Source organism: Gastrolobium bilobum, unplaced genomic scaffold (assembly GCF_033153095.1).
Source record: "Gastrolobium bilobum isolate Gb01-03AN ecotype WA unplaced genomic scaffold, APGP_CSIRO_Gbil_v1 utg10303, whole genome shotgun sequence".
NCBI lineage: Eukaryota > Viridiplantae > Streptophyta > Magnoliopsida > Fabales > Fabaceae > Gastrolobium > Gastrolobium bilobum.
In genome coordinates this window covers 1-24,889 of record NW_026899603.1, presented here as the reverse complement: position 1 = coordinate 24,889, position 24,889 = coordinate 1, and the positions used below count along the sequence as shown (strand labels likewise).

The following is a 24,889-nucleotide window of genomic DNA, read 5'->3' as shown; positions in this document are numbered from 1 at the left end:
AGGGCTGTGAAGGTTCGAAAGACTGCACCATAGTCATACCATGGTGCCCATACATGGGTGGGAAACAAAAAAAATTCGCAGCGGAAGCATAGACCATCTATACACCCCATGTATGAATGTTTTATGTTGAAACGATAGGGTTTCAAAATTACCTTTTCACTTGTAGGCGCAAAAAGAAAAGGATGACGCCCTCAAATGGTGAGGCTACCAAGTGTTTGAATTATTTTTCTCAAGATTATAATGGTGTCTTGAGGTTAGGTGATAGTGCAACAAGAGAGAGAAGGAAAAGTTGGAGTTTCTTTTTCTTTTTCGAATTCTACACACTCCCAGGAGAGATGATGCATCAGGTTTTAATAAAAAAACTGATCAACCACATAAGCCCCTCCTATGATTAGGCGCACAAGTTAAAGTGATGAGAGACACTTTCCTTGATTCTCTTCATCTCATTATGCGCCCCACATCAGCTCCCTTTAATTAGGCGCACACATTAAAAGGATGAGAGAGACTTTCCTTGATTCTCTCCCTTGATTAGGCGCCCCTCATCAGCCACCTTTAATTATGCGCCCCTTTAATACCTTTCCTTTCTTCAGAAATTTTGTTGCAACGGTATTCATTTAAATTCCGAATTCAAATGAAAGAGTAGTTGAGAGAATCTTCATCCAATCTCTATTGGATTATTCCTTTAAATAATTTTAAATTATTCTCAACAACCTAACCTCATAGAATTTAAAATTCAAATTCAAATTTTAAATTCCAATTTGAAATTTAAACTCCAATATAAATTCAATCTTATCCAAGTTCGTAATTCGAATTCGAAATTCAAATTTCAAATTTCAAATTTCAAAAATTTAAATTTCAAATTTTCTCAAACCTTATTTTGGTCAAGTCAACTCTTTGACTCACTAGGATTCACGCCCCAAGGCCTCTTTGGCCTATCATCATATTTGGGCCCATTAGTGGAGAAAACTCTTTCACCACTAATGCCCCAAAAGGGCGCATGGATCAAGTGGGCTTGGAGTCCCTACTCCAACCCAACTTGACTCATAGTCTTGACAAAGTCCAATAACTCATTATTGGTCCAAACTTGCTATAATTTGCAATAAGGAATAACCTTTGTGTGTGACCCATTAGGCCCAATTAGTTACTGACATAAATAAACTTGAACCAGTTAAACTCCTTTAAAAGGCCCAATTCATTTAATGACTACATGATACACTAGCAATGCTCTGTAGCCCCAGAACTAATTGAGTTGATCAACTGATCTACCTTTCTGATTTGGATACTGTGCCAACATTATCCCTCACATCGTCATTCACATTTAGTCGAGAGCAAGGATAGAGTATCATCTCTCTTTATTAACTAAATATAATATTTCACATGAACTAGGAATCTTCTTCTATTGACTCTAAGACAAATCATGACTCTTCATGATCTCTTACTATGCATAGATTCCCGAGTCAACTGGAAGTCATCTCAGCCCTACCGGTCTTTGTGAACGACTAATCCCTTATAGGGGATTGTGAGTCCTTTCGGCATGTCCATCTATACTCATGTATTCGAGTTATACCCAAGAGTACACTGTTCTCCCCATTTTTCAGGCGGATAGAGTTGTACAGTCAAAGTATAACTCTAGGACATATTATTCGATGACATCCTAAAGTCTAGGACGATCAGCACTACCAAACGTTCAGAGACTTTTCAAATCCAATGATACTCTCTATAATGAATCCTTGTGGAGTCTCTAAGCGGGTCAGTTCAGTGCTATCTGTTCTCCAACAGATCCACCCACGACATCAGCTAAGGCATCAGCATGCCTGCATTCCATGAGGTCCTTACCTTGTATCTCCATACAAGTAGATGATGTCGTACTAGTCTTATTGAAATCACCAATACCCTTTCTTGGTGATTCAAGACTAGGAACAGATTTTAGGTAATAGACATTCAGTGTCCTCGAGTCCTCATGATCATGATCCCTATCATAGATCCCCAAGTGAACACCTGCTCTATTCCTAGGGTCTTTATCTTTAAACGCATATTAACAATAAAATATTGGCGAGACATAAATATGATAAAAGTTTGCTCAAATTTATTAATCATGATATACCAAATAGAAAAAGGTGTTCATCTGATAAAACAGATTGTCTCTAGGACACCTATATACTAACAGGCTGTAGATGTAGCGGTGGCGGTGCTGAAGGGCGCGCCACTTCGCTGACATGTTTGATGAAATGCCTCAGTGAAAGTGTGTCGTAGGAAAAAAAGTAAAAACTGTTGAGAGAATAAAATGACACACGGGAACTTGGGTTTTAAATTTTAATCAAGCTTGAAAGTTGCACACCATCATTTTTCTAAAATGATAATTGAAAAATGGAAAATCATACGGGCTTGTTTTGAAAGGGGAAAGATATTGTAACAACCAAGTTGTGTTACTATCAATCAATCTCACCGTTAGGTCGATTATGTTGATCCAACGGTTATATTTATTTCCATCATTGTATGGTCATGCTTCCCCGTATTTAAAGTGAAAGCATTAAATATAGGAAATCATAACCATACAAAGGTGGAAATAAATATAAAGTATTAAATTTGGAAAATCATGACCATACAAAGATGGAAATAAATATAATCGTTGGATGAACATAATCAATCTAACGCGGAGATTGATTGGCAGTAACATGGTAGTAACACAACTTGGTTGTTACAATATCCTTCCCGGTTTTAAAAATGATAATTGATCTTTTTTAATTTTAGAATCAAATTTAAAAAAATATGTTTGGGTTATTTTTATGAGGAAAGTTATATTTACAACTTATTTTTGTTTACAACCATAATCTTAACCGTTATTTCCACCAATCAATGATTATTATTTTCGTAAATTAAATTTATTAATTAATTATTAATTTGTAATAAATGATAACTGTTGATTGACGGAAATTAACGGTTAAAATTATGATTGTAAAAGATTGTAAACAAAAATAGGTTATAAGTATAACATTCCTCTATTTTTATTTTCTATTTTAACTTTTAACTTTTTAAAAAATAAAATTATTTATTTTTATAACTATTCTAAAAAAAATATAAAAAAAATCAGAACACAATTAAACGTAAGGATTTGCATTTGTCATTTAACATGACACAACAAATTTTCCTACACACACAACATTTTGTGGAGCCCACAATTTTTGAAGAAAAAAGAAATAACGACACGCAAAACGAATCTCTATAACATCACACAATCACTTTCCCTACAACATAACTCTTATAAAACCCTTAAGAGGGCGTTTGGTTGAGGAGAAATTTTATGAATGATAGGGAAATGTTATTACTAGGAAAATGGTTGGGAAGTGAGTTTGGTAGGAAAATATAAAAAAAAGTTGTTTGGTTGGAAAAAAATTTATCGGACAAATTAGGTATCTTTTATAAAGTCTATGTTTGGATTTAGGTAAAATATAGATGGGAAAAAAGTTGCTATTACTAAAATAACCTTGTTTTTAAAAATAACCAAGTCTGATCTCTGTTCTTGAGCCTTCTTTTTCAATTGAAAGCTGTGAACTTCATTCAGCACAAATGCTGCTAGTGCAGAAGGTAAATGGGAGGCACAACTTTTAGTCTTAAATATTGACAATGAGATCCCTATCGAATTGTGTTTTTCTCATGATTTATGAGTGCTAAAACTTTACTATATACAGTTTCAGGAACCAACATGATCATATGCTCAAGCTCATAAAGTGTTCATCATGGCTTGAGCTACTCAAGGAAGCACCATCATGCAGATACAGATAGAGAGTTGTCTGATTCAGCTTGTTCAGCATCAACTTTGGAGGGTACGCTCGTTATCTCACTCTTGCCCAATGTGACCATTTAGGTAGCTAAGATGCAATACCACATATGAAGATGGAATATTTGGCCAGCTTTCTTAATCAGATAGACATGCAAATTGTTTCGGTGGCGTAATGATTTAGGTAGGCATGTGAAGAAAACATTTAAACTAAACAAAGACATCCAATAATCCCACTTCTCAAATGCCCATCTATCTCATCACAATCCTCCAACCAAACACACCGTAAGGGGGTGTTTGGTTCAAGTTTTTGGAGAGGATTACCGGTAATCCTTCTTTGGTAAATGTAATTACCACGTTTGGTAGAAGGAATAAATTACAATTCCCGGATATCCAAGGATTACCGGTAATTTGATTTATAAAGAAAAGTCACTATTCAGATTACCAAAAATAATATGGTAATTCGGAATACCAATCAGAATACCAAGTAAAGGGAAAGCACAACAATAAATTTTGAGACAAAAATACTCCAATACACATAAAAATCTAGACCCAATCTATCAATTACAAAAGTAAAAATAGTTTGGGGTTATTTTTGTAAAATAACCTCATATTCCAAGTCATATTTCGTTCTAAACCAAATATGGAATCAGTAATTTTTACCCAATATTCCCGGTAATATTTTGACGAACCAAATACATCTTTCGTAAGATTCCAAGTAAACTCAATTTCTACTGAATTCCTATTAATCATGATTCCCGGTCACTAAAAAATTTCTCCTATACCAAACACACTCTAAAGATATTCATATCTTGTTGAAGGAGGTTTTTCTTCTCACGCGGTAGAGATAATCTCATGGGGTCCAAAAAACAAAAAAACAAAACTGATGCAATTTTCGAAGTGTTCGGAGGAAAGGAGAAAAATCCGTACGGGAGATTATTATTTCCTTTGAGAAATATATAAAAATAAAGAAAAGTTCAAAAGCCCTCCTATTATTTTGTTTTGAATTATTTTTCTTCTGTTTTTTAAACACTTAGTTTCTATAACTTTTTTAATTCAAATTCATGCTTAACTTCGCTAGAAACTTAATTAATGTGCCTATTTTGCCATTTTTGGAAGAAGAAATTAATCTGAGGAGGAAAAAAAATCAAATATCCTGAAAGCTTACAACACTGATATAAAGGAGTAAAAAAAATGAATATATCTAAATAAATAAAAATTAACAATAAAAAATAGAAAAAAAAATAATACCAAATATATTGAAAACTTACAATAGTAACAGAAAAAATTAAAAGTAAAAGAAAATGAAAATAGTGTAAACCAAAAAGAAGAAAATAGAATAAAGACAAAAACAAAATAGAATCAAATATGTCTAAATCAAAAAAGAATAAAATAGACTGAGCATAAAAAGAAAAAGAAAAAATAAGATCAAGTATATTGAAACTTATAAAAATAATTTTTTTTCTTCTATTTCTTGTTTGTCTTTTTTTTCCTATTTTTTTAATGGTGATAAAAAAGACTAAAAGTTAAAAAAGAAATAAAAATAGAAGAAAAAAAGATCAAATATATCTAAATCAATAAGAAGAAAATAAACAAAGAACAAAAAAAAAAAGTAGAAGAAAAAATAAGATCAAATATGTTGAAAACTTATTATATTAATTTATTTATTTTGAACTTTTTTTGTCTTCTGTCTATTTTTTTCTTATTGATTAAGATTATTTTTATTTTTTATCTTTTACTCTTTTCCTAGTAAGTTTTCAATATATTTGATCTTATTTCTTTGTCCTTGTTCTATTTTTTTATTCTTGATTTAGATATATTTGTTCTTCTTTTCTTTTATTATTTTTTTTTTGTTTTTAGTCTTTTTTTTTTAATGTTGTAAGTCTCCAACATATTTGGTCTAATTTTTCCTTTCATTTGTATCGGTTTGTTTTCTTCTTCTAAACAGGGTAAAATAAATAGATTAGTTAAGTTTATAATAGTTTTTAGAATGAATTTGGATTAAAAAAAATCATAGGGGTAAGTGATTAAAAAAAAAACATAAAAAGGTAAGTGATTCAAAGCAAAAAATTTGGAAATTTTTTGAACTTTTTATTAAAAATAATTATAATAAATTTGGTTATTATTTGTGTAAAGTTGACTAAATTTATTTTTGTGTCATCTAAATCGATCATTAAATTGGTTAAGAAATTTATTTACTGTTTGATAACCTAAATGAAGTTAAGTTAGAAATTATTTCGTGAAATATATTTCTATTTTTTAATTCATTAAAATTAAAAAAATTGTTTAACATACAAAATGTTTAAAATTGTAAAGAAGATATATGAACAGAATATGCTATTCAGATAGGTATAAGCTTCTATTAATCCATGGTAACTTTTTATCATTTCAGGTAGAAGCTTCTCCAATAGGAAGTAGCTATAGTTGATAACTCATTCCACATCTAAAATGATTGAAAGTATGTTGGTGTTGAGAAACATAAGCTAAAAAAGATATTCAGTTTATTGTAGTTGAGAACTGTAAGAAGCTTAAAAAGATATTCTAAAGTTTTGTAGCCTGAAAATAAGTGACTCTTAATTAGCTTAGGTCTTTGTTGACTGTGCAAAGAATAAGCACTACTTGCTGCAATTTGTAATGAGCACTCAAAACTTATGACAGACAGAATCACAGGTTCCATGCAAAATTGATTTTGACAAAGCAAGACAAAAGCATACTGTTCAAGAAAGATAGCGGTACAGTTTTCTGTCCACTTTATCCCTCTCCAAAAACTCGCGCTCAATAAGGGATTCAATACGTTTTTTAATAACAACAGGATTAGGCAAAAACCGTGACTGCAGCTGCTTTGTGACCTCAGCAACGACATTGTTATGATCTAGAGTCCTCCTTGATTTCATTATCCTCACAATTGCTATCTCAATCTGTGGCTTTCTGTCTTCTTCAACTCTTTGCAGAGTTTCTAGATTTTCTGGTTCAGACTCCCTTTGTGCGACAACAGTCCCTATCTTTACCTCGAAGAACTTGCTCGTGAATTTGTCATTCAAGAAGAATGTGTCATTCTCAGCTATGGTCCTTGCTCATGGGCTCTTTCCTAAGAACATTTTTTCCTTTGACACAGGCCAGAGACTGAAGGCACCTCTTCAAATCTGACATGGGTATGGCTGTGGTTTGCTCTATCTCCTTACAAGTGAACCGATCAGCATTGTTGAGAAGCATGAGAACACACATCTGGTATGTGGAAACATTCAGCTCATGCTTCTGGCCCTTACCAAATGTTGCTTTTAAATCAGCTGTGCCCATACTAGTTTCCCAGGACAATCTCCTACCATTGTGGGTGCCAAGATAATAAGCCCGAAACTTTTCACACACACCCAGGATTTCTGTCGGAAGATTACACTGAGGGCTAGGTTGAGTTGGCCAAGAACATGTTGTAAGCACCTGGACAGCTAGTGTAGGGCTATCCGCCAACTCACCACCATGGAATGCATAGAAACCCTGCATCGTGTCAGTAAGCATACCCTCTAACTTAGAAGTGAATTGATATCCACACTCTGTTTTGAGCTTCACAATCAAACTTCTTTCTGCATCATCAGGTATAGTCTTCCCCGATAGAAGCCTTTTTGCCAAGTGTTGCTTGTAATACTTCTCAAACACATGCCTTTTTGCCAAGTGTTGCTTGTAATACTTCTCAAACACATCCTTCTCCTGTAGGTAACGGAAAAGCATCATGACTTTGTCCAGTACAATCTCCACATCCTCCTCGCCAACCCCTTTCAACCCTCTGTGAAGTTTGTCATCCACAAACAAAGAAATGAACTCCGGAGACTGAGCATTCAAATTGATGAAATATTCAAAAGAGGAATTCAAAGCATTCTGAAATGTCTTGTCATTCGTAAACGCCATAGTAATAATCTTGTCATATTTATCCTTCAAATTCAAGAGACGTTGCACAAAATCCACAGGACCTCTCAATCTTTCAGGATGCATAACTAGCTGCTTACCCGTATACCGAATAAAAGAAGTCATGACCTCTTTAACAATGGTCAGCCCAGAAGACAACCTGCGAAATAAATTATACATTCTTCCTAAGTCCTCAAATTTGTCATCCACTAGCATATTAACTAGGCCTGAGTTCTCCATATGAACTAGAGTGTGCATATGACTTTCAATCATCTCCTTCTCCACCACATTAGTTATCTTTGACTCACTTCTAGGATCCAAGTAGTGAGATATTCTCTCCATTTCTTCATTTAAACGTCTCTCAGCTTTCTTCAGATAATCCCCACAATCACAGGATTCAATGAACTTCTGGGACTCAAGACAGTAAAAATTTGCTGAAACATCAAGAAAAGTCCTGCTGGTAAACAGACAAACCCAAATCCATTAGCATCTTTATTATATTTCTCATCAAGCTTCTGTTTATTACTTCACCATTCCTTTCTCTAAGCACAAGTTCAAGAAGTGTATCTAGAAGCCTAGCCTGAGTTTTGCTGGAATGGATCACAACATCTCTCCAAAGATTCAATCCAAGCTCATGAACAGGAGTTTTATGGTTGCTTGGTATGAAAGTTCGATCCATGTACATCAGTATTTCTCGGATCTTTTGCAATGCCTTGTTATGATCTACCCACTTCCTGTTGAGCTCTTCCAAGAAAATTTCCCCTTGAGCAGATTCAATTGATAGAGAAATTTCTCTTAGATGAGAAGTCATGGTTGTCACATATCCTAAGTAAAGTTTCTCCCCAAATTTGTGTAGCACCATATTATAAGCAATCCTGAAAGAACAGATCATGATGATCAGAAATTTCAGAAATATATGCCCCCAAACATGAAGTTTAGCGGGGAGATCTGTCACAGTTATCATTTATAAAGTAAGCTAAGGCAGTTAGTTTAATTTAATGCAAACTAAACTACAGGTCTATTGCATAACATTAATTATATAAAGCTCCTGATTTTTGTTCAATTATAAACAAATGACAAGTAAATGGAGATTTGTGGCATTGATTGAGTAAACACAGATTGAGATCTTAGAAACATGAGCTTTTTCTTCTCACTAAATTCTACGAGCTGAGGTAAGAACCATCTGCAATTTCTTGACCATCCGAATAAGAGTAACCAAAAGCTGGTGAACTGACCAGACAAATGGCATAATGATCTAAGACAGCCAAACAGCATCACAGAGAGCTTATGTTATACAGCTGAGATGTGAGGATGGAAATAAAGAACTTATGCAAGTATACTATATATGTATCTCCGTCAGCATTTACTAGTTGCAACCCCCAAGCTGAACAAAGCAGGATAAAAGCAGGTATGTTTGCAGGTATAGCAGCCACTATCAAATCAAATGACATCCTAAAAGTAAAAACAACCTCAATCAGTCCTGCATAACTTGAATATGAGAACAGTCAAATATTGTGACGCATGCATGACCCAGGATACACCAATTACATAAACTCCATTTGATGTTAAGAGTAAAAAACTTCCTACTCAAAATCCACAAATTGAAAAGCAATTCTACGATGACAACATGAAAGATCATTCAACTTAAAAGGACAATTGATGAATTCATCATAGCAATTGAAGGGCAAGAGTAAGGCAATTAAACAAGAATACTAAAATATTAAGACACGTGATCAATATATTCTTTTCTTTGAAAGAGAGCGTTGGCAAAACGGTTGGTGTTGTCATCATGCGACCTTGGGTCACAAGTTCGAGGCTGACCTTACTTACTATAAGAGATATTTTTCTCTAAAATTCATCAAATAAAAAGTTAGCGCTTCACATAGACTGTTGAATTCAACATATATCTTCAGTAAGGCCTCAAAAAGAGAAAGGACGGAAATGGATCCTCTTATGCTAGTTTTTCATATGAGAACATCACCTAGAGAGAGAGAGAAACAAAGACACTATCCAGTTGGAGACCTGCCAGAGTTTGAGAGGCCATATTTAACATCTCTGTGTCTTCTTCTTTCTCCATACGACTTGCTATGTAATAAACTATCATTCCGGGTAGACAGGCAGGCAACTTAAAAAAATAATTAAACCCTTTTAATAGATATAATAGATACAATTCGTGAAACCCTTTTAATTTGCCATTCAAATTTTCGCAGACAAACAAGTCCCCATAACCAAACCCAATGTTCAGTAATATAATTCATCAACAATTCTTAATACACAAGGTTAAGAATTTCACCCTAAGTAACTGAGAACACATATTTAAAAAAATAAATAAATAAATCTTATCACCCATTGGAAGAAACAAAAGACGTTTCCAGAAAAACGATGCCGCAAAATATTACAAAACACAATAAAATCACACTATTGAATCATACAAACAATAAACACACACAAATTAAAAAAAAAAAAAAAAAAAACTAAAACTGTATCACTCAATTTACAGCATGTATTGAAATCGAAGAAGTGTATAGCTAGTTAAATCAATGAATCAACCTGTACAGCTCTTCAAAGTTGAGTCCACTGGTATTGTGATTATATATCTCGTGGATTGCATGTTCCAGAACCTCCCATGTCTTTTCAGCGTGCTTGGGATTCACCACAACGCGTTGCGTGAACGCTTCTATCTGAAAAAGTCTCTTCTTCTGCGTGCTCATCTTTTCCGCAAACCGAGCTCGTTCTCCGAGACCAAACCCTAAGGAATCGGAATCCGAACCCTACCCAAAAGCTTCAATTCAAACAAAATCAAAGCGAAGTGAAACAGAAAACAACGAATTCAGAAGAAGAAGAAGAAGAAGAAGAAAATAACCGGGAAATGAAGACAAACCCTAGCAACGGTGTGAAGAATCCCAATTGGGTTGGTGAAATTAGGGTTTGATTTGAGAAAGTGAAGTTACGAAGAGATGAAATCAAAAAAAGGAAGAAAAAAATAAAAAAGGAGACCAAAAAATGTAGGAAAGTGAATGAATAATAGAGAGTAGTCACTCGTAGGAGTGAAAGTGAGGCGAGGTCAAACTTTGACCCAAATATGTTTGGTACATAGTATAGGATAAGACCTGATAGTATAAGGTCTGATTGTATAAAATCTGATTAAATTTTAATACTATTCAGCGTTTGGCACGATATTATATAAAATAATATATTGTATAAGATAATATCATCTAATATTTGATAATGCACTGTATAATACTATATATGATAAAAATAAATATTTTTAATAAAAATATCCTTTAATAAAGAATTTATATAATTCTTCAAAAAATGTCATATTATATTAAATTTTATAAAAATTTATTGATCAGTGTGTCCAAAATATAAATTAATTCTTATAAAAATAAAAATATTCAATTTTAAAAATTAATATATTGAAAAATAAATTATTTTAATAGATTAATATTAAAATAATATTAATTTTTGAGAATTACATTGGTCAACAATGTTAATACACCAATCTCTTATCAGGCCTTATCCCTCACCCTTAGGCCGGATTAAGTTATACATCGTTTTGATGTATTAAGGGATTATGCTGTATAAGCTTATACTGTACGATGGTCACACCAAACAACTGAAAATGTCATAACGTATAGTATAAGCTTATACTATCATGCCTTATACGTCAGACCAAACAGGCCCTAAGTCTATGTCAAAAAGATTCAATTTGGTCTATTCTAAGCCTAATACGAATTTAACTGTTAGTCTGGTTTGGCCCGTTTATAAAAAAAAATGGTCTAGCCTAGCCCGTTATCTTGTTAATTTTTAACTTCCAAACAAAACCATGAATCAACTTTACAAAATATTCAAATCCTGTTGCTAAACCCAAAATCATAATTTCAACGTCCAAACAGAATCATGAATCACAACAAAACTCATACAATCTGCATTTAAGTCAATTTCAAAAGCAAAATGCTCAAACTAAATAACATATATTTTATCATATCCAACAAATAAATCCACACTATATAAATTAAAATAACTACATGAATCCAACAAACACATCATGGTGCTTGTAGTAAGTATAATATCTCCCCAAAACCTTTTAATATATTCATATACACAATCTAACATGCTGGGATGTTGGTTCCTCTTACATAAAAAATAAAGTCAAATTTCTATTAAAATATAATTAAGTTATAAATAATTGTAATTGATTAAATTTATATCTTTTGTTTTTTCTTCAAGTCATACTTATTCTATTTTATTTTATTTAAAATAAATAGTACAATATAGGCCGGCCTGCAGGCTTCAGGCCTTGTGAAAGTGAGCATACGGCCTTTTTATTAAACAAGTTTTTTCAAGGCCCAAGCCCGGCTCAGTTTCACCCCTAGTCACTAGTGAGTTGTGAGAAACACTGACTAAAGAGGACTTGTTTTCAATAGGGCTGGCAATATGGGTCAAGCCCGTCGGGTCAGCCCGTTTAACCCGCTCAAATTGGTGGGCTGAGTTATGAGTCCCAACCCACTAACCCAATGTAACTCGCCCCGTTTACAAACGGGTTAAAACGGGTTGATAGGAAAACGGGCCGGGTTGGCCTGGTGGGTTAAAAAAAATTAGAATTGTTGAAAGTTGAAATGTAAAATAAGACTGGGTCATTTGCCTTAAATCCAATTTTTGAACGGCAGTCGACAGAGGGCTGAGGGCAGAGGCGAAGAGCAGTCTCATCTCCTCCATTCTCTTCGAGTTTCTCTTGGTTCAACTCTCTCCTCACTCGTCGCACCATCTCCGATTCCATTTGTCAACTTGCAATGAGTTCCTTCTTCATTAATTAGTGATGCACTGCCATTGCTTGTTTGGCCGAGAATCTTCCCTGGCATTTTCGATTTTTTTTTTTTGTAATTATAATCTTGTATTTCTTTACACTTGATTCGAGCTCTGATAATAACTCATTTCATGTTTATGAATGTTACGTAAAAGAATATTTATCTGCGCTTACCTATGCAAAACCATGATGAGCTAAGTTTATGGAATCTACTGCTAGGAAAATAACTAGGAATAATATTCGAGCTCAGTGTCCTTGCATTTTAATAGACAGAGTGAGCAGATTTCGTTTCAGGTTGTTCTTTCAAATAGATATGCACCTTCTTCTTAAAAAGAGGCTGGACCATTTAAAAAACATAAGTAGTTCTTCCACACCATGTGAAATCGGGTTTCTTTGATAGCTTTTCAAGAGTGGGTTTACTTTACGTCCTTATGGAAACCGGGAACGAAGTCCTTAACATTGTAAATGTGACCATTAATTTCTCTCTTGAATTATTAAGCTTTGCTTTTTTTGGATTTTAATTTTAATGGGCATAATTTTTTCTATCCCATCAGCAGTTAAGAGCATCTGGTTTGTGGCACAAATATTTCCTAGTATCAAAGACCTCAAATGCTTGTTTCAGTTCACTTGCTCTTCCAAGTGAGTTAATTAATGCTCTTCAAAAAATGAGCATTCTTAATGATTAAGTAGAAGTAATTTAATTTAATGTTACTATATTAATTCTTCATCCTTTTTTTTAGTTTCTGTGTAGCTTGTATTTAGGTTGTTTAAATGAGTTCTTGTTTTATTTTCACTTTCGTTGTTGTCTTAATCATGATTTATATCATGAGTTGAGTATTTTCTGATTCGGATTTACGAGAACTGAATAATGATATATTGTTCTTCATTTTGATGTTGTATTAATTTTCAGTTTAATGAATACGGTTTTTAACCAATTTGTTTTACTGCTAATACACAAATATTTCATAGTATCATGTAGAAGTAATTTAATGTTTCATGTTTAAGTTCGTTTGTTATATTCTATTAGCATAATATCAATTAGCATTTTCCCTTTTTGCCAAATAACTATTTGTATAGGTGACATACATAGCTACATTCCCCGTCAACATTTTTTGAAACACACTTAATAATCCTATTTTAAAGTTAATAAGGATGAAAACTTGCCTTGCTATTTAATTATTGATACATATTATTCATTCTTTTTTTCATTCTATTTTGATTCTTGTATTAATTTGATACTAGTAGTTTAATGAAGCATGCCTAGTAGTTTAATGAAATATATTCTCACTATTCTTCACAGTTGATTATAAATGGAGATTAATGAACCTATTGTTGTGGAAAGTTGTGAGAATGAAGAAACTCAATCTGTTGTTGAATCCACAAAGAAGAAGGAAAAACAGAAACTTCAAATTGTTGGAAGTTTTTTACCAAGATATAAGTAGCGGACGATGGAATTGAGAGGGCAAAATGTAATGGTTGTAATCAAGAATACAAAGTTGGTGAAAAAATTATGGAACGTCGCATTTGAAACGTCACATTCTAAAGTGCAAGAATATTAAATTTGAAGATGTGGGTCAAATGATGATAGATATGCAAGGTAAATTGAAAAGTAGAAAAATTGATCAAATGGTATCACGTGAGATGCGTGCTCTTGCAATTATTGAGCATGATTTGCCTTTAAATTTTGTTGAGTATGAAAGGATTAGGAGTTGGATAAGTTACTTAAATCCTGATACAATTCCAATTACAAGAAATACTGCTAAAAGTGATGTCTTGAATATTTACATGAGAGAAGGAGAACCTTAAAGATATGATGGCTAGCATTCCAACTAGGATTTGCTTAACTTCTGATTTGTGGACAGCTTGTAATACAGAGGGATACATATGTTTGATAACTCATTTTGTTGATAGGAATTGGAAGTTAAATAACAAGATTCTTAACTTTTGTCATATGCCTCCTGTAACACCTCGTATATATCCGGTAATGTTATCATAATATCGTATTAAGCTGCGCTTAATTAAAATGCGGAATTACTTTTTCTTTTCAATTATGATGCCATTAACATTACTAACTTGTTTAATAATCAATTAAGAAAAACATCGCCTGTATGTAATTACAATAAAACAGCTAACTGAAATACCTCTTACATAGATAAAATAAGTGTGGTTGTAGTCACGGAACTACAACAATGTAGACCGGACCATCTAACAGTTTATACAACTCAAATATAAAAAGTACTAACAGAGAGTGTCATGGACAATCCTCATGCTCACTCAAATTAGGCAACATGCCCAACATCAGTCTCAACAACAACATAATGATAAAAGACATAAACATAATCAGCATCAATATCCAGTCATGCTAACAAATAAGCATAAACAACATAATCAGCTAAGCTCTGGCCTCCTGCCGCCTGAGGCATCAGTACCCATACTACCTGATCCTGAAATAAGCATTCCCCAAACGTGGGGTAAGATCTCTAATCTAGAAATCTCAGTAAGTCAGTGAGTCCTCAAGGATCTTCCACCCCTAGCTCACTTACATGTGCAATATAAGTTCAAAAGCAGTTTATCATTTATCATTTCTAAAACAATGCAATGCAGCAGATAATCATGCCATGTGTGTCAATAGTAATCTACTGGCCAGAGACAGTGCAGGTATACGTCTATCACCTACACACCGTGCAAGTACCACTTGCATTCACCCCGGTACACCGTCTTGTATGGCGCTACATACTCAGGCTTCCCGTCAAGATGAAACAACACATGCATATTAAAAGCCATTACATGTAAAGTTCAATCAACATATCAAATATCCAAAAGCATGTACACAACATGCATAAACCATACCCCCATGGGACATGGTGGAACCACAACATGGCTAAACCGAGGACACGAAAGCTTACCTTGCAAGCTAACTCCAAAAGCCAAGAGTCCACAGCTCAAAGTCCAAACACAGCAGATTCACAATCTGTTATGGACCAACATTATATTAATAAACATGCACCACATGCATTTAACTTAAAGACAACGTCTTTCCTCACGTTTAACGTCTTAAGGCTCCATACCAAGCCATAAGTCCTTAATCACTTGATTCTGACTTAGTTTAATTAAAACAGAAGTTCAACTTCATCATTCTAGGGTCCACAAACCCCCAATAGCCTACTGTCCTCACAGCACAGCTACTGTTCTTCGAAATCCCAGAATATCCGGATATTCCTCGGGACCATATCCGGATATGCAATATCCGGATATCTCATTGGACGTATCCGGATATGCAATATCCGAATATCCAGAATCTCATATCCGGATACTCAAAACCCATATCCGGATAACACATATCCGGATATTCATCGGGCACATATCCGGATATTTCACGACAGAATGCAGAAAATGCATTTCGTGAAGATATCCATCCAAGGTTGGGTTTTTAACGATTTAAAGCACCTAAACATGCATTTCTAGGTGTGTTCAACATTACACAACAATAAGTTATCATCTTTAAGCCTTTAGATGCATCAAGGTACCATTTTTAAGTTCAAAAACTTAAGACCAAAGGTGACAAGGCCTACCAAAGCTCAACCAGCCAACAAGAGGTGCTCTTGAAGCTCAAAAGGTCACTCCAAGATTCTGTCTCTCTCTGCACACGAAAATGGTATACCAAGTTGGTCCTTTTAATCAACAAGAAATCTCCTTTAAGCCTCAAAACCCAATGAGCAAGGAGGCACTCCACCCAAACCCCAACTCAGAGCACAAACAACCCACAAACAGTGGCCAAACTTCAAGCACAGAACCCTCACACCCTCTCAAGATGTTTCCCAAGTGTTTTCCAAGTGAAAGGATGAAGAAAAATCAAGAAAGATCAAGACTTGGTTCAAGAATGGAAGGAAAGGCCAATAGGGCAGTCACCAAGCAGCTGGTCAGCTCCCTCTCACGTTGGTTTTCTGTTTTTTAGGGCTATGTGCCCTTAAAAATGGGTATTTATAGCCCAAGCCACTTAAACACACAGTATTAACTTTAATTTCTATGCTTAGCATTTTAATCCCAAACTTTGGATTCTGAAACTACATAATTTTCTAAGATTTATCATATTTTTCTTATAATTTTCTGAGCACTTTTCCGGTACGCGCTTTTCCGAGCCAGTACCGGTTTCTAGCACCAGTTCTCATTATCTGGACTTGAAACTCGTTTTACAAGTCCTACATATTATTCTAATAATTTTCATGCACTTATTATAATTTTCCGGGATACTTTTTCGGCACGCATTTATACCGACTAGCAGAACCGGTATCTGCACTTTTCTTCCGAAAAATGACTTTCAGCATTATTACTCACTTACTATAATTATTAAAGCCTCATAATAATTATTAGGGTCAATTATGGAATCATTTCCTATTTTCTCATAATTTATTAATTAAATTCCTTAATTAACGGTGCGAGTTCTTACACCTCCTCCTCACATTGGTTTTGAATTATCTCAAAAAATATTTGAATTATTGAAGGATTGGGGAATAGAGATGAAGTTGTTTTTCATTACTTTGGATAATGCATCTGCCAATGACAATATGGTCAGAAATTTGAAAAATCGGCTTGGTTTGCAGAAATTGCTGTTATGTGATGGTCAATTTTTTCATGTTTGTTGTTCTGCTCACATTTTGAATCATATTGTTCAAGGAGGGTTGAAAGTTTGTAGTGATGCCTTGAGCAAAATTAGAGAAAGTGTCAAATACGTAAGGGGTTCGGAAAGCAGAATGAAAGCATTTAAAAAATGCACTGATCAAGTGGGAGGAATTAACACTTCAAAAGGCTTATGCCTAGATGTCCCTACTAGATGGAATTCTACTTATCTGATGCTTGACAGTGCTCTTATATACCAATGTGTGTTTTCTATTCTTGAATTCAATGATAGAAATTATAAATATTGTCCTTCACTTGATGAATGGGATAGAGGAGAAAAACTTAAGGGGTTCTTGAAGCCATTTTATGATATTACTGAGTTGATTTCTGGCACATCCTATCCTATTGCCAACTTATATTTTTTGCAAGTTTGGCAAATTCAATGTAGTCTCCAAAATACATTAAATGATGATGATGACATTTTAAAGAGCATGGCTGAAAGGATGATGGAAAAATTTGACAAATATTGGGAGGAATATAGTGTTGTGCTTGCACTAGGAGTGCTTCTTGACCCACGAATGAAGACTTGTGCTTTGTCTTATTGTTATTCAAAAGTTAATCCATTAACAAGTGAAGCAAAAGTAGAAAAAATTAAAAAAAATGCATACAATATCTTTGACAAGTATGCATGGAACATTCCTCCATCTTCGAATGTTCAAAGTCAAAGTGTCAGTGAAGTTACAAGTGCATCTTCAAGTGGGTCAATATCAAAAGAGAAGAAGGGATTTTCAGAAATCATGCTCCAAGTAAGTTTATTTTATTTTGAAATGTTAATTTAATTACTTGACATTGTATTTTTTTAAGACTTATATTTTTATGTGTTTAACTTGTCAAATATGGTGGGAATTGAAAAAGCACAATCAGCCTCACAATGCAGCTAAAATTGGGAAATCTCAACTTGATGTTTATTTGGGAGAGGAGAATTTAGAGTTTGATGATGATACATTTGATATATTACAATGGTGGAAGGGGAAAGCTAAACGTCTTCTAAGTCTATCACTAATGGCTCGTGACTTATTAAGCATTCATATCACCATTGTTGCATTTGAATCTGCATTCAGCATTGGCCCGCGAATCCTTAATAAATACAGAAGTAGCCTATTACCTGAATGTGTTGAAGCTTTGCTTTGTACTCGTAATTGGCGGAGTGGTTTTTCCGGCACTGGTAATTTATTTAATTTGAATGCATTTTATTTGAATCATACTTTTTTGTAAAATTAATTATTTTCTTTTTTAAATTATGATTTATATAGATGAAGGTGGCTTTGCTGATTGATGAATGATGACACTGGCAGTTCATGTGTTATGTGAGCTTCTTCAAAGCAATGAAGCAAGCATTTTGAATTTGTGATTTATTTATTTTTCAATTTGAAGGGACATTTGTGTGTATTGTAGTTAAACTTGGTAATCAGTTTCAAGCATTAATATTTTTATTTTATTTTTTTGGTTGGCTTGTATCTGATTCCTGAATTTTATGCAGATTTTTTGTTTTTTTATGTGTTTTTATGCAAAATTTTATGTTTTTTATTTTATTTTATGAATTTTTTTATTTTAGGCGGGTTGGCCCATAGCCCGCCAGCCCACTCCTAAAACGGGACGGGCTGCAAAGTTCAACCCATTTTGTCAAAATAGGGCGAGCTAACCCAACCCGTTTTGGGCAGGCCAGCCTGTATTGCCAGCCCTAGTTTTCAAGACAAAACCAAATTTTTAGCAACTCTTAAACTAAGATTTTGTTTTTTTAAATTTTTTAGTTTTTTTGATGTGTGACACTTGAATTAACTCGGCTAAACATTTTTCTTTAAATTAATTGTATTTTAATATTATAATTGAAGCTACATAGAGTGAGAGAAGTAAAAGACATTTCTTCAAATAAAAAAAAAGTCGAAGCTACGTCGTTCTGTAGAAAATATTTATTTATTGATTGCTTTTAATTTTTGAAATAATTCATTTAGAAGTTTCAGATTTGAAGATTTCATATCATCAAGCTGTCGTAGCTAAAATAATATGAAATGATACTACGAGATTAATAAGTCGTCACGACTAAATTAATCCTTAATTAAAAAAATGAATAGATTAATACAAAATAATAATTTAAAACTAGCTTGGGTCATCAAGCTAGCACAGCTAAAATGACCCAAAAACTATGAGATTAACAAGCCTTCACGGCAAAATTAATCCCTAATCAAGTTTTTAAACTACTTAAGAAAAAATTCTAATAAAACAAATAAAGAGCATAAAAAAAAGACAATTACAAATTAAAAAAAAAAATAAAGAGCATGAAAAAAAAGACAATTACAAATTAAAAAAATAAATAAAGAGCATGAAAAAAAAGACAATTATAAACAAATAAAGCAAATAAAGAGCATAAAACAGCATACACAAATAGACAATTATTAACTAAAGGAGAAGGTAAGTAGACTTACCTCAAAGACGACAAAACTTGGTGTACATAGTCAAGTTGTGGAGAACTACCTGTACTCAACAAGCTTGATGCCCCAACAATATATTGAGGTTAACAAGTTGTCACAGCTAAATTAATCCTCACAGATAACTAAGTTAACAAGCCGTCACAGCTAAATTAACAAACCTCCCTAATTCTACTCAAAATGAAATTTTTACTATGACACTAGTTTGGTTTTAATCTCAAACCCAAATATCTTTAAAAGAATATTACTATGACAAAAGCTTAAATATAAAGCCCAAGTGTTTTTTTTTAGGTTTTTTGTCTGGTTCTCTCCAAGTGTGTGTTTTAAAGGAAAGAGAAGAAGCTTTTTATATAGAGGGAAGGGAGGAGGAAGGAATGAGAAATGGGTAATGTGGGACTTCTTAGGAAAACTATTTTTTTTTCAATATGGACAGCCATTGCGACAACCATATCTCATACCATAGGGCTTACTCGAAAATCGATCTGGTCAGATTGAAGTATCATATGGGATGAACATGCTGACCAAATTTAAGGATGATCGGACGGTTCATTTGAGATAAATGATACTTGCAATATGGTTGCTCGAAATTGCCTCAGTTCTAACAAAACTAACAGGTCATATTTCGAAATTTATATCTGATGCTAGGAGGCTCAGTTCGAAAATCGGTTCGGTTAGATTGAAATATCATATGAGAGGTACACATTGACCAAACTTGAGGACGATCGGACGGTTCATTTGAGATAAAAGGTCGTTACAAAAATGCTGCCTGTAGTAAAAATTGCCAAGGAGACTTGTTTTGGTTTTGAATTTTATAGAAGTGGTACAGGCCTCCAATCAACAAATTCACCATTGAATATGATGAACAATGAGTCAAGATCTTATTAAAAAAATTTCAGCTTGATCGGACGGTGGATGAATGAGATATCGCAGTCGGAGCAAGACCTACTCATTTTCAATTCATGCTGCAAATTTTTCCAAAAATACCTCTTTTTCCTTTCTTCCTTCCTTTATTCTTTTGGTTATAAACCACAAAATATAGGACAAAAATATGTGCTAACAACTTGTATGTAATTTGAGCTCAAATACAAGGAGGCATCTCTTACGGATGACAACTAAATGCTTTTATATCTTGGAATATACCACAAGTGAATATGAGACAAAGTTCATCAATCAAGGCTAATTTCATTAAAGGTTAAGTTAATCTCATGCAGCATAAGACAGAAAAATTTTTCCTACTCACCCTTCAATATCCGTGCTTGCCTTTTTTCTTTTCTTTTTTTAAAAAAAAAAATCAATGGAGCCCACATATGTTGAGTCTATCACATAAAATACCCTATCTCCTACTGCATAAGAATAATAATTCCCTTCATTAAATATAGAAAAATTCAATTGCCTGGAAGGAATTTGTAAGTTTTAAGCATACATACAATGAGAGTAATACACTACATTCGGCTCTACATAATTTGAATGGAAAATTTGAATTCTGTCGAAGAATATTCGAATATCTAGAGCTTGATATCCAAATATTTCTTCCCAGGTATCTGGATACTAGATTCCAAGTATCCGGATACTTGGAACCAAATATCGAGATGCATCTCGATAAGTATTCGGATACCTAGTGACAGAACACCAAATCTTCATTTGAAAATTTCGTAGATTCCCAAATTGTGATTTTCTTTGCGTCACACTTATACTAGTTTATCCATATGCATTTCTAGTGTCCAAGAAAAATGGGTTTGCAATATATAAAAAGAAATTTTTCACAGTTTGATTCCCTATTATAAGATAGTACATGCATGGGGGTTTGAGTTCAAATTCATTTACCATGATGGAACTTTTAGCACGTTGCATTAATATAGGCATAACCCTCACCCCGTACATGTCAAAGAATAAAAATTTTCAGGGTATAGAACAAAGAGGTCTTCCTTGCACTTACTCTTGGGGTTCTTCAATAAGATGACTCTTGCTCCCCCTTTAGCTATCAGCTCTTAATCCAAGCTCTGCTCTACTCTGAACTGCAATTCTACGCATACGCATGAAGGTCTAGAGAGGTAATTAGGGTATTTAACTCCATTTTTCTTGGAAGTTTTAGACAAAAAGAAGAGTAAAGGATGTAAAAAGTTGATGGTTAAGTGGTTGAGAAGGATGCAGTGAGGGTGGAAAATTTTTGGATGTTTGAAGGGAAATAATGGGTGGTCTATAAGTGTAGAAAATCCTTATGAGAGGACGGGAGAATGTTACAAAGGACTTGCCGATGACAAAAATTTCATCAGTGCTACCGATGCACTAAGTTTTAGGTGCATCTTTTACTTATAATATGACACGTGTTTTATTTTTGTCAAATTATTAATAAATTATTTATTTTAATATCAGATGAGAAAGTGATTTGACAAAAAATAAGACACGTGTCACATTATAAGTAGAAGATGCACCGAAAACTCAATACATCAATAGCATCGAAGAAATTCTCATTGAGGAGAAGCAAATGCTTTGAAAATGATTGAAAAGATGGAGTGGAAAATAGACAAGTAAATAAGATATTTTCATCATCAATAATTCAACATAAAGACCGATACATGAATGATAAATAAAACACCATATATCAATATTTATTATGAGAGGAATTTGTGTACCTGATTGGACTATCTTATCTACTGAGCGAAGAACCTTGAAATTAAAATTTATTGAGTTTGAAAGGTAGACATTAGACAATACAATACATAGACTCATTTATTTGTACTCATTTTAATAAATTTTATTTGTTATGTAACAGCTACAGAGCACTCTTCATATTTGATTCATTTTTTTTTTACAAATAAAATTGAACCCATAATTTAATAAAAATTATTCAAATCTTTCACCATTAGACTAATACTAGTGACTTATTTGATTCATTTTCTATATTACAACATTTAAATTTTAACATTTTTTATAAAACTGGTTTGTTTATGATAGCGGAAATGTTATTGGATTGCACATAAAAAATAAAAAATAAAATTGCTTAAAAATAAAAGATAAAAAGGAAACAGAGAATGATTTATAATTAAAATTGATTACTATAATAATTAAATGATTTACAATGTAATTATGCAAATTGGGCTTTTTGATAATAAAATTAATTGGGGAAGATTATATTTATTATCTTTTTTTATTAATTGTTACTATTAATTTTGGTATTGTTGGATCAAAATCAAATTAACGACTCTCAGATGATGTTACTTTGTAATCGCTGATTCGATTTTGATCTAACGACGATAAAGTTGATAATACGAAAGAATGATAGTAAGTAATAAATATAACCTATCTCAAATTAATGAATGCAATAAATAAATATTTGAAGTTTAAGAAAAAAATCAACAGAATAAAAGGCACCAATAAATATACAAAAAAGAGCATATATAAAAAATACACACATATATATCTATATAAACGAAAGTCACAGAAATATTCTTCCTCTTCAATATTGATGGAGAAATGTAGAGTGACCTGTGCTTCATTTTTCATAATATACAAAGATTACAGATCTTATCTTCTTTCTCTCTGTTCTGATACCTTTCACATGATCAAGAATTATTGGGTTCGTGGTCGTGCTCCTTTTAATCTGAAATAAACCCCATGAAACGAGTGAGATATTCATCTCAATAAGCATTATGGAAGACAACTCTATATTCTTTACCATAAAAAACCAACTAAACACCAAAGGGATATTCAAGATTTAGACATGCATCTGCATGAAAGTCAAGTTTGCAAAGCACATTTGACAGAATCCATGACATTGACAACACTCGTATTCACTATAAAATGGAACTATAATGTAATCATTTGGCACAAATAAAATGAACCATATGGTCTTACGACCCCCATTGTAACAGTCCGTTACGTACCGGTATTAAGCGTAGTTACAATCACAGTCATTGAGTTAATTAAATTACGGGTAAACTTTTTTTTTCTTTTATTAAATCCTTATAGTTAAACATTAACCAATTCCGTAATCAATTAAAAATAACACCGTAATTGTAAATGCAAAACTTGCAGAAGCATAAAACTTATTTATTATAACCCCTCCAAGCAATACCATTAACTCTAGGTTATAAAAACACTATTTTCAAAAATTACACAGTGGTAATCGATTACCAAAGGTTACTGTAGAAATCAGTAGCTCAATTTGGGCTCCCTTGTTTTGGGTAATTGATTACCTTGACATAATAATCGATTACCTTTGCTCAGGTAATCGATTACTTTGATCACAGTGACTCAAATCTTGCGTCCCCTGTTTCAGGTAATTGATTACCAATGAAAAGTAATCGATTACCCCTTCTGTAAAAATGACAGATGACAACTTTTAAAACACAAAATGGGTTATGTATTCTACCCTTGACACTTTACTACTAAATATACAACTTACACAAAAACTAATGTAGGCTCTAGGTCCTTCCATCATGCATAATCTAATACCAATGTATCATTTACATTCTTCACCATATCCTTTGCCATTTACACATCATATGGCTCATTTTACATCACAAGTATCCAAATGCCTCTAAACACAAAATATGTGGCCATGGACAAGTACCATGCTCACCAAGATGTCAATGTAAACAATAGGCATGAAATGTGAATCAATTACAAAAGACTTAGGATCTAATCATGAACAACACGAAAGCATGGCAATATCAATATGCAATATGTTCATGATCTAAGTCACAAAATGCTAAATACTATGCTATGTGCATCAAATAAAATCCTCCCAAAATGCTATGCTCCCCGTATGCACACCATGGTCCAGTCCTCCACTACACAGGCCTCTTGCCCGACTCAATGTGCATACAATGAACATTATATAAAATGCACAATATACAAAATCACAACACATGGGCTCACATCCAAGTACATCCACACAAGAATCCCATTCAAGGACCCCATCATATAACTCTCGGGAAGCTTCCTGGTGCCTCTCCATGGATGAGACGACTCCATGGAAAAACCCAATTGGAACTCCTCAAGAGACCTATCCAGCGGAAGTCCCACGTTTGGATCATCCTGATACCGCTCCTAGAGTCGGCCCCACGGAAAAATCCGACCGGAATCTTCCAAAGGGATATCTCCAGCGAAAGTCCAATCACACACATCTACTGGCCAGAGATCACAGACATCTCACACAACATGCTCTAAGCATGTCACACAATCAAACAATAATGCACGAACATACAATTCATATAACGTATAAGCACAAAATCCAAATCACGACCTTCCACTAGGTATAGTGCAACACACAAGGGATAAAACCCAAGTACCAAGAGT

General features: G+C 33.5%; 1 protein-coding gene and 1 pseudogene across 1 annotated transcript; one reads left to right on the top strand and one right to left on the bottom strand.

Moving 5' to 3' along the window:
• Nucleotides 1-6,289: 6,289 nt before the first annotated feature.
• Nucleotides 6,290-10,633, bottom strand: LOC133291851 (cullin-3A-like; annotated as a pseudogene).
• Nucleotides 10,634-17,002: 6,369 nt separating this feature from the next.
• On the top strand, nucleotides 17,003-18,327 carry LOC133291850 (zinc finger BED domain-containing protein RICESLEEPER 2-like; the record flags this gene model as incomplete). The annotated part of the gene is made up of 2 exons (XM_061490177.1): nucleotides 17,003-17,908; nucleotides 18,018-18,327. Coding segments are annotated over exons 1-2 (1,216 nt in total), but the record flags the coding sequence as incomplete, so codon positions are not given.
• Between the last annotated feature and the right edge of the window lie 6,562 nt (nucleotides 18,328-24,889).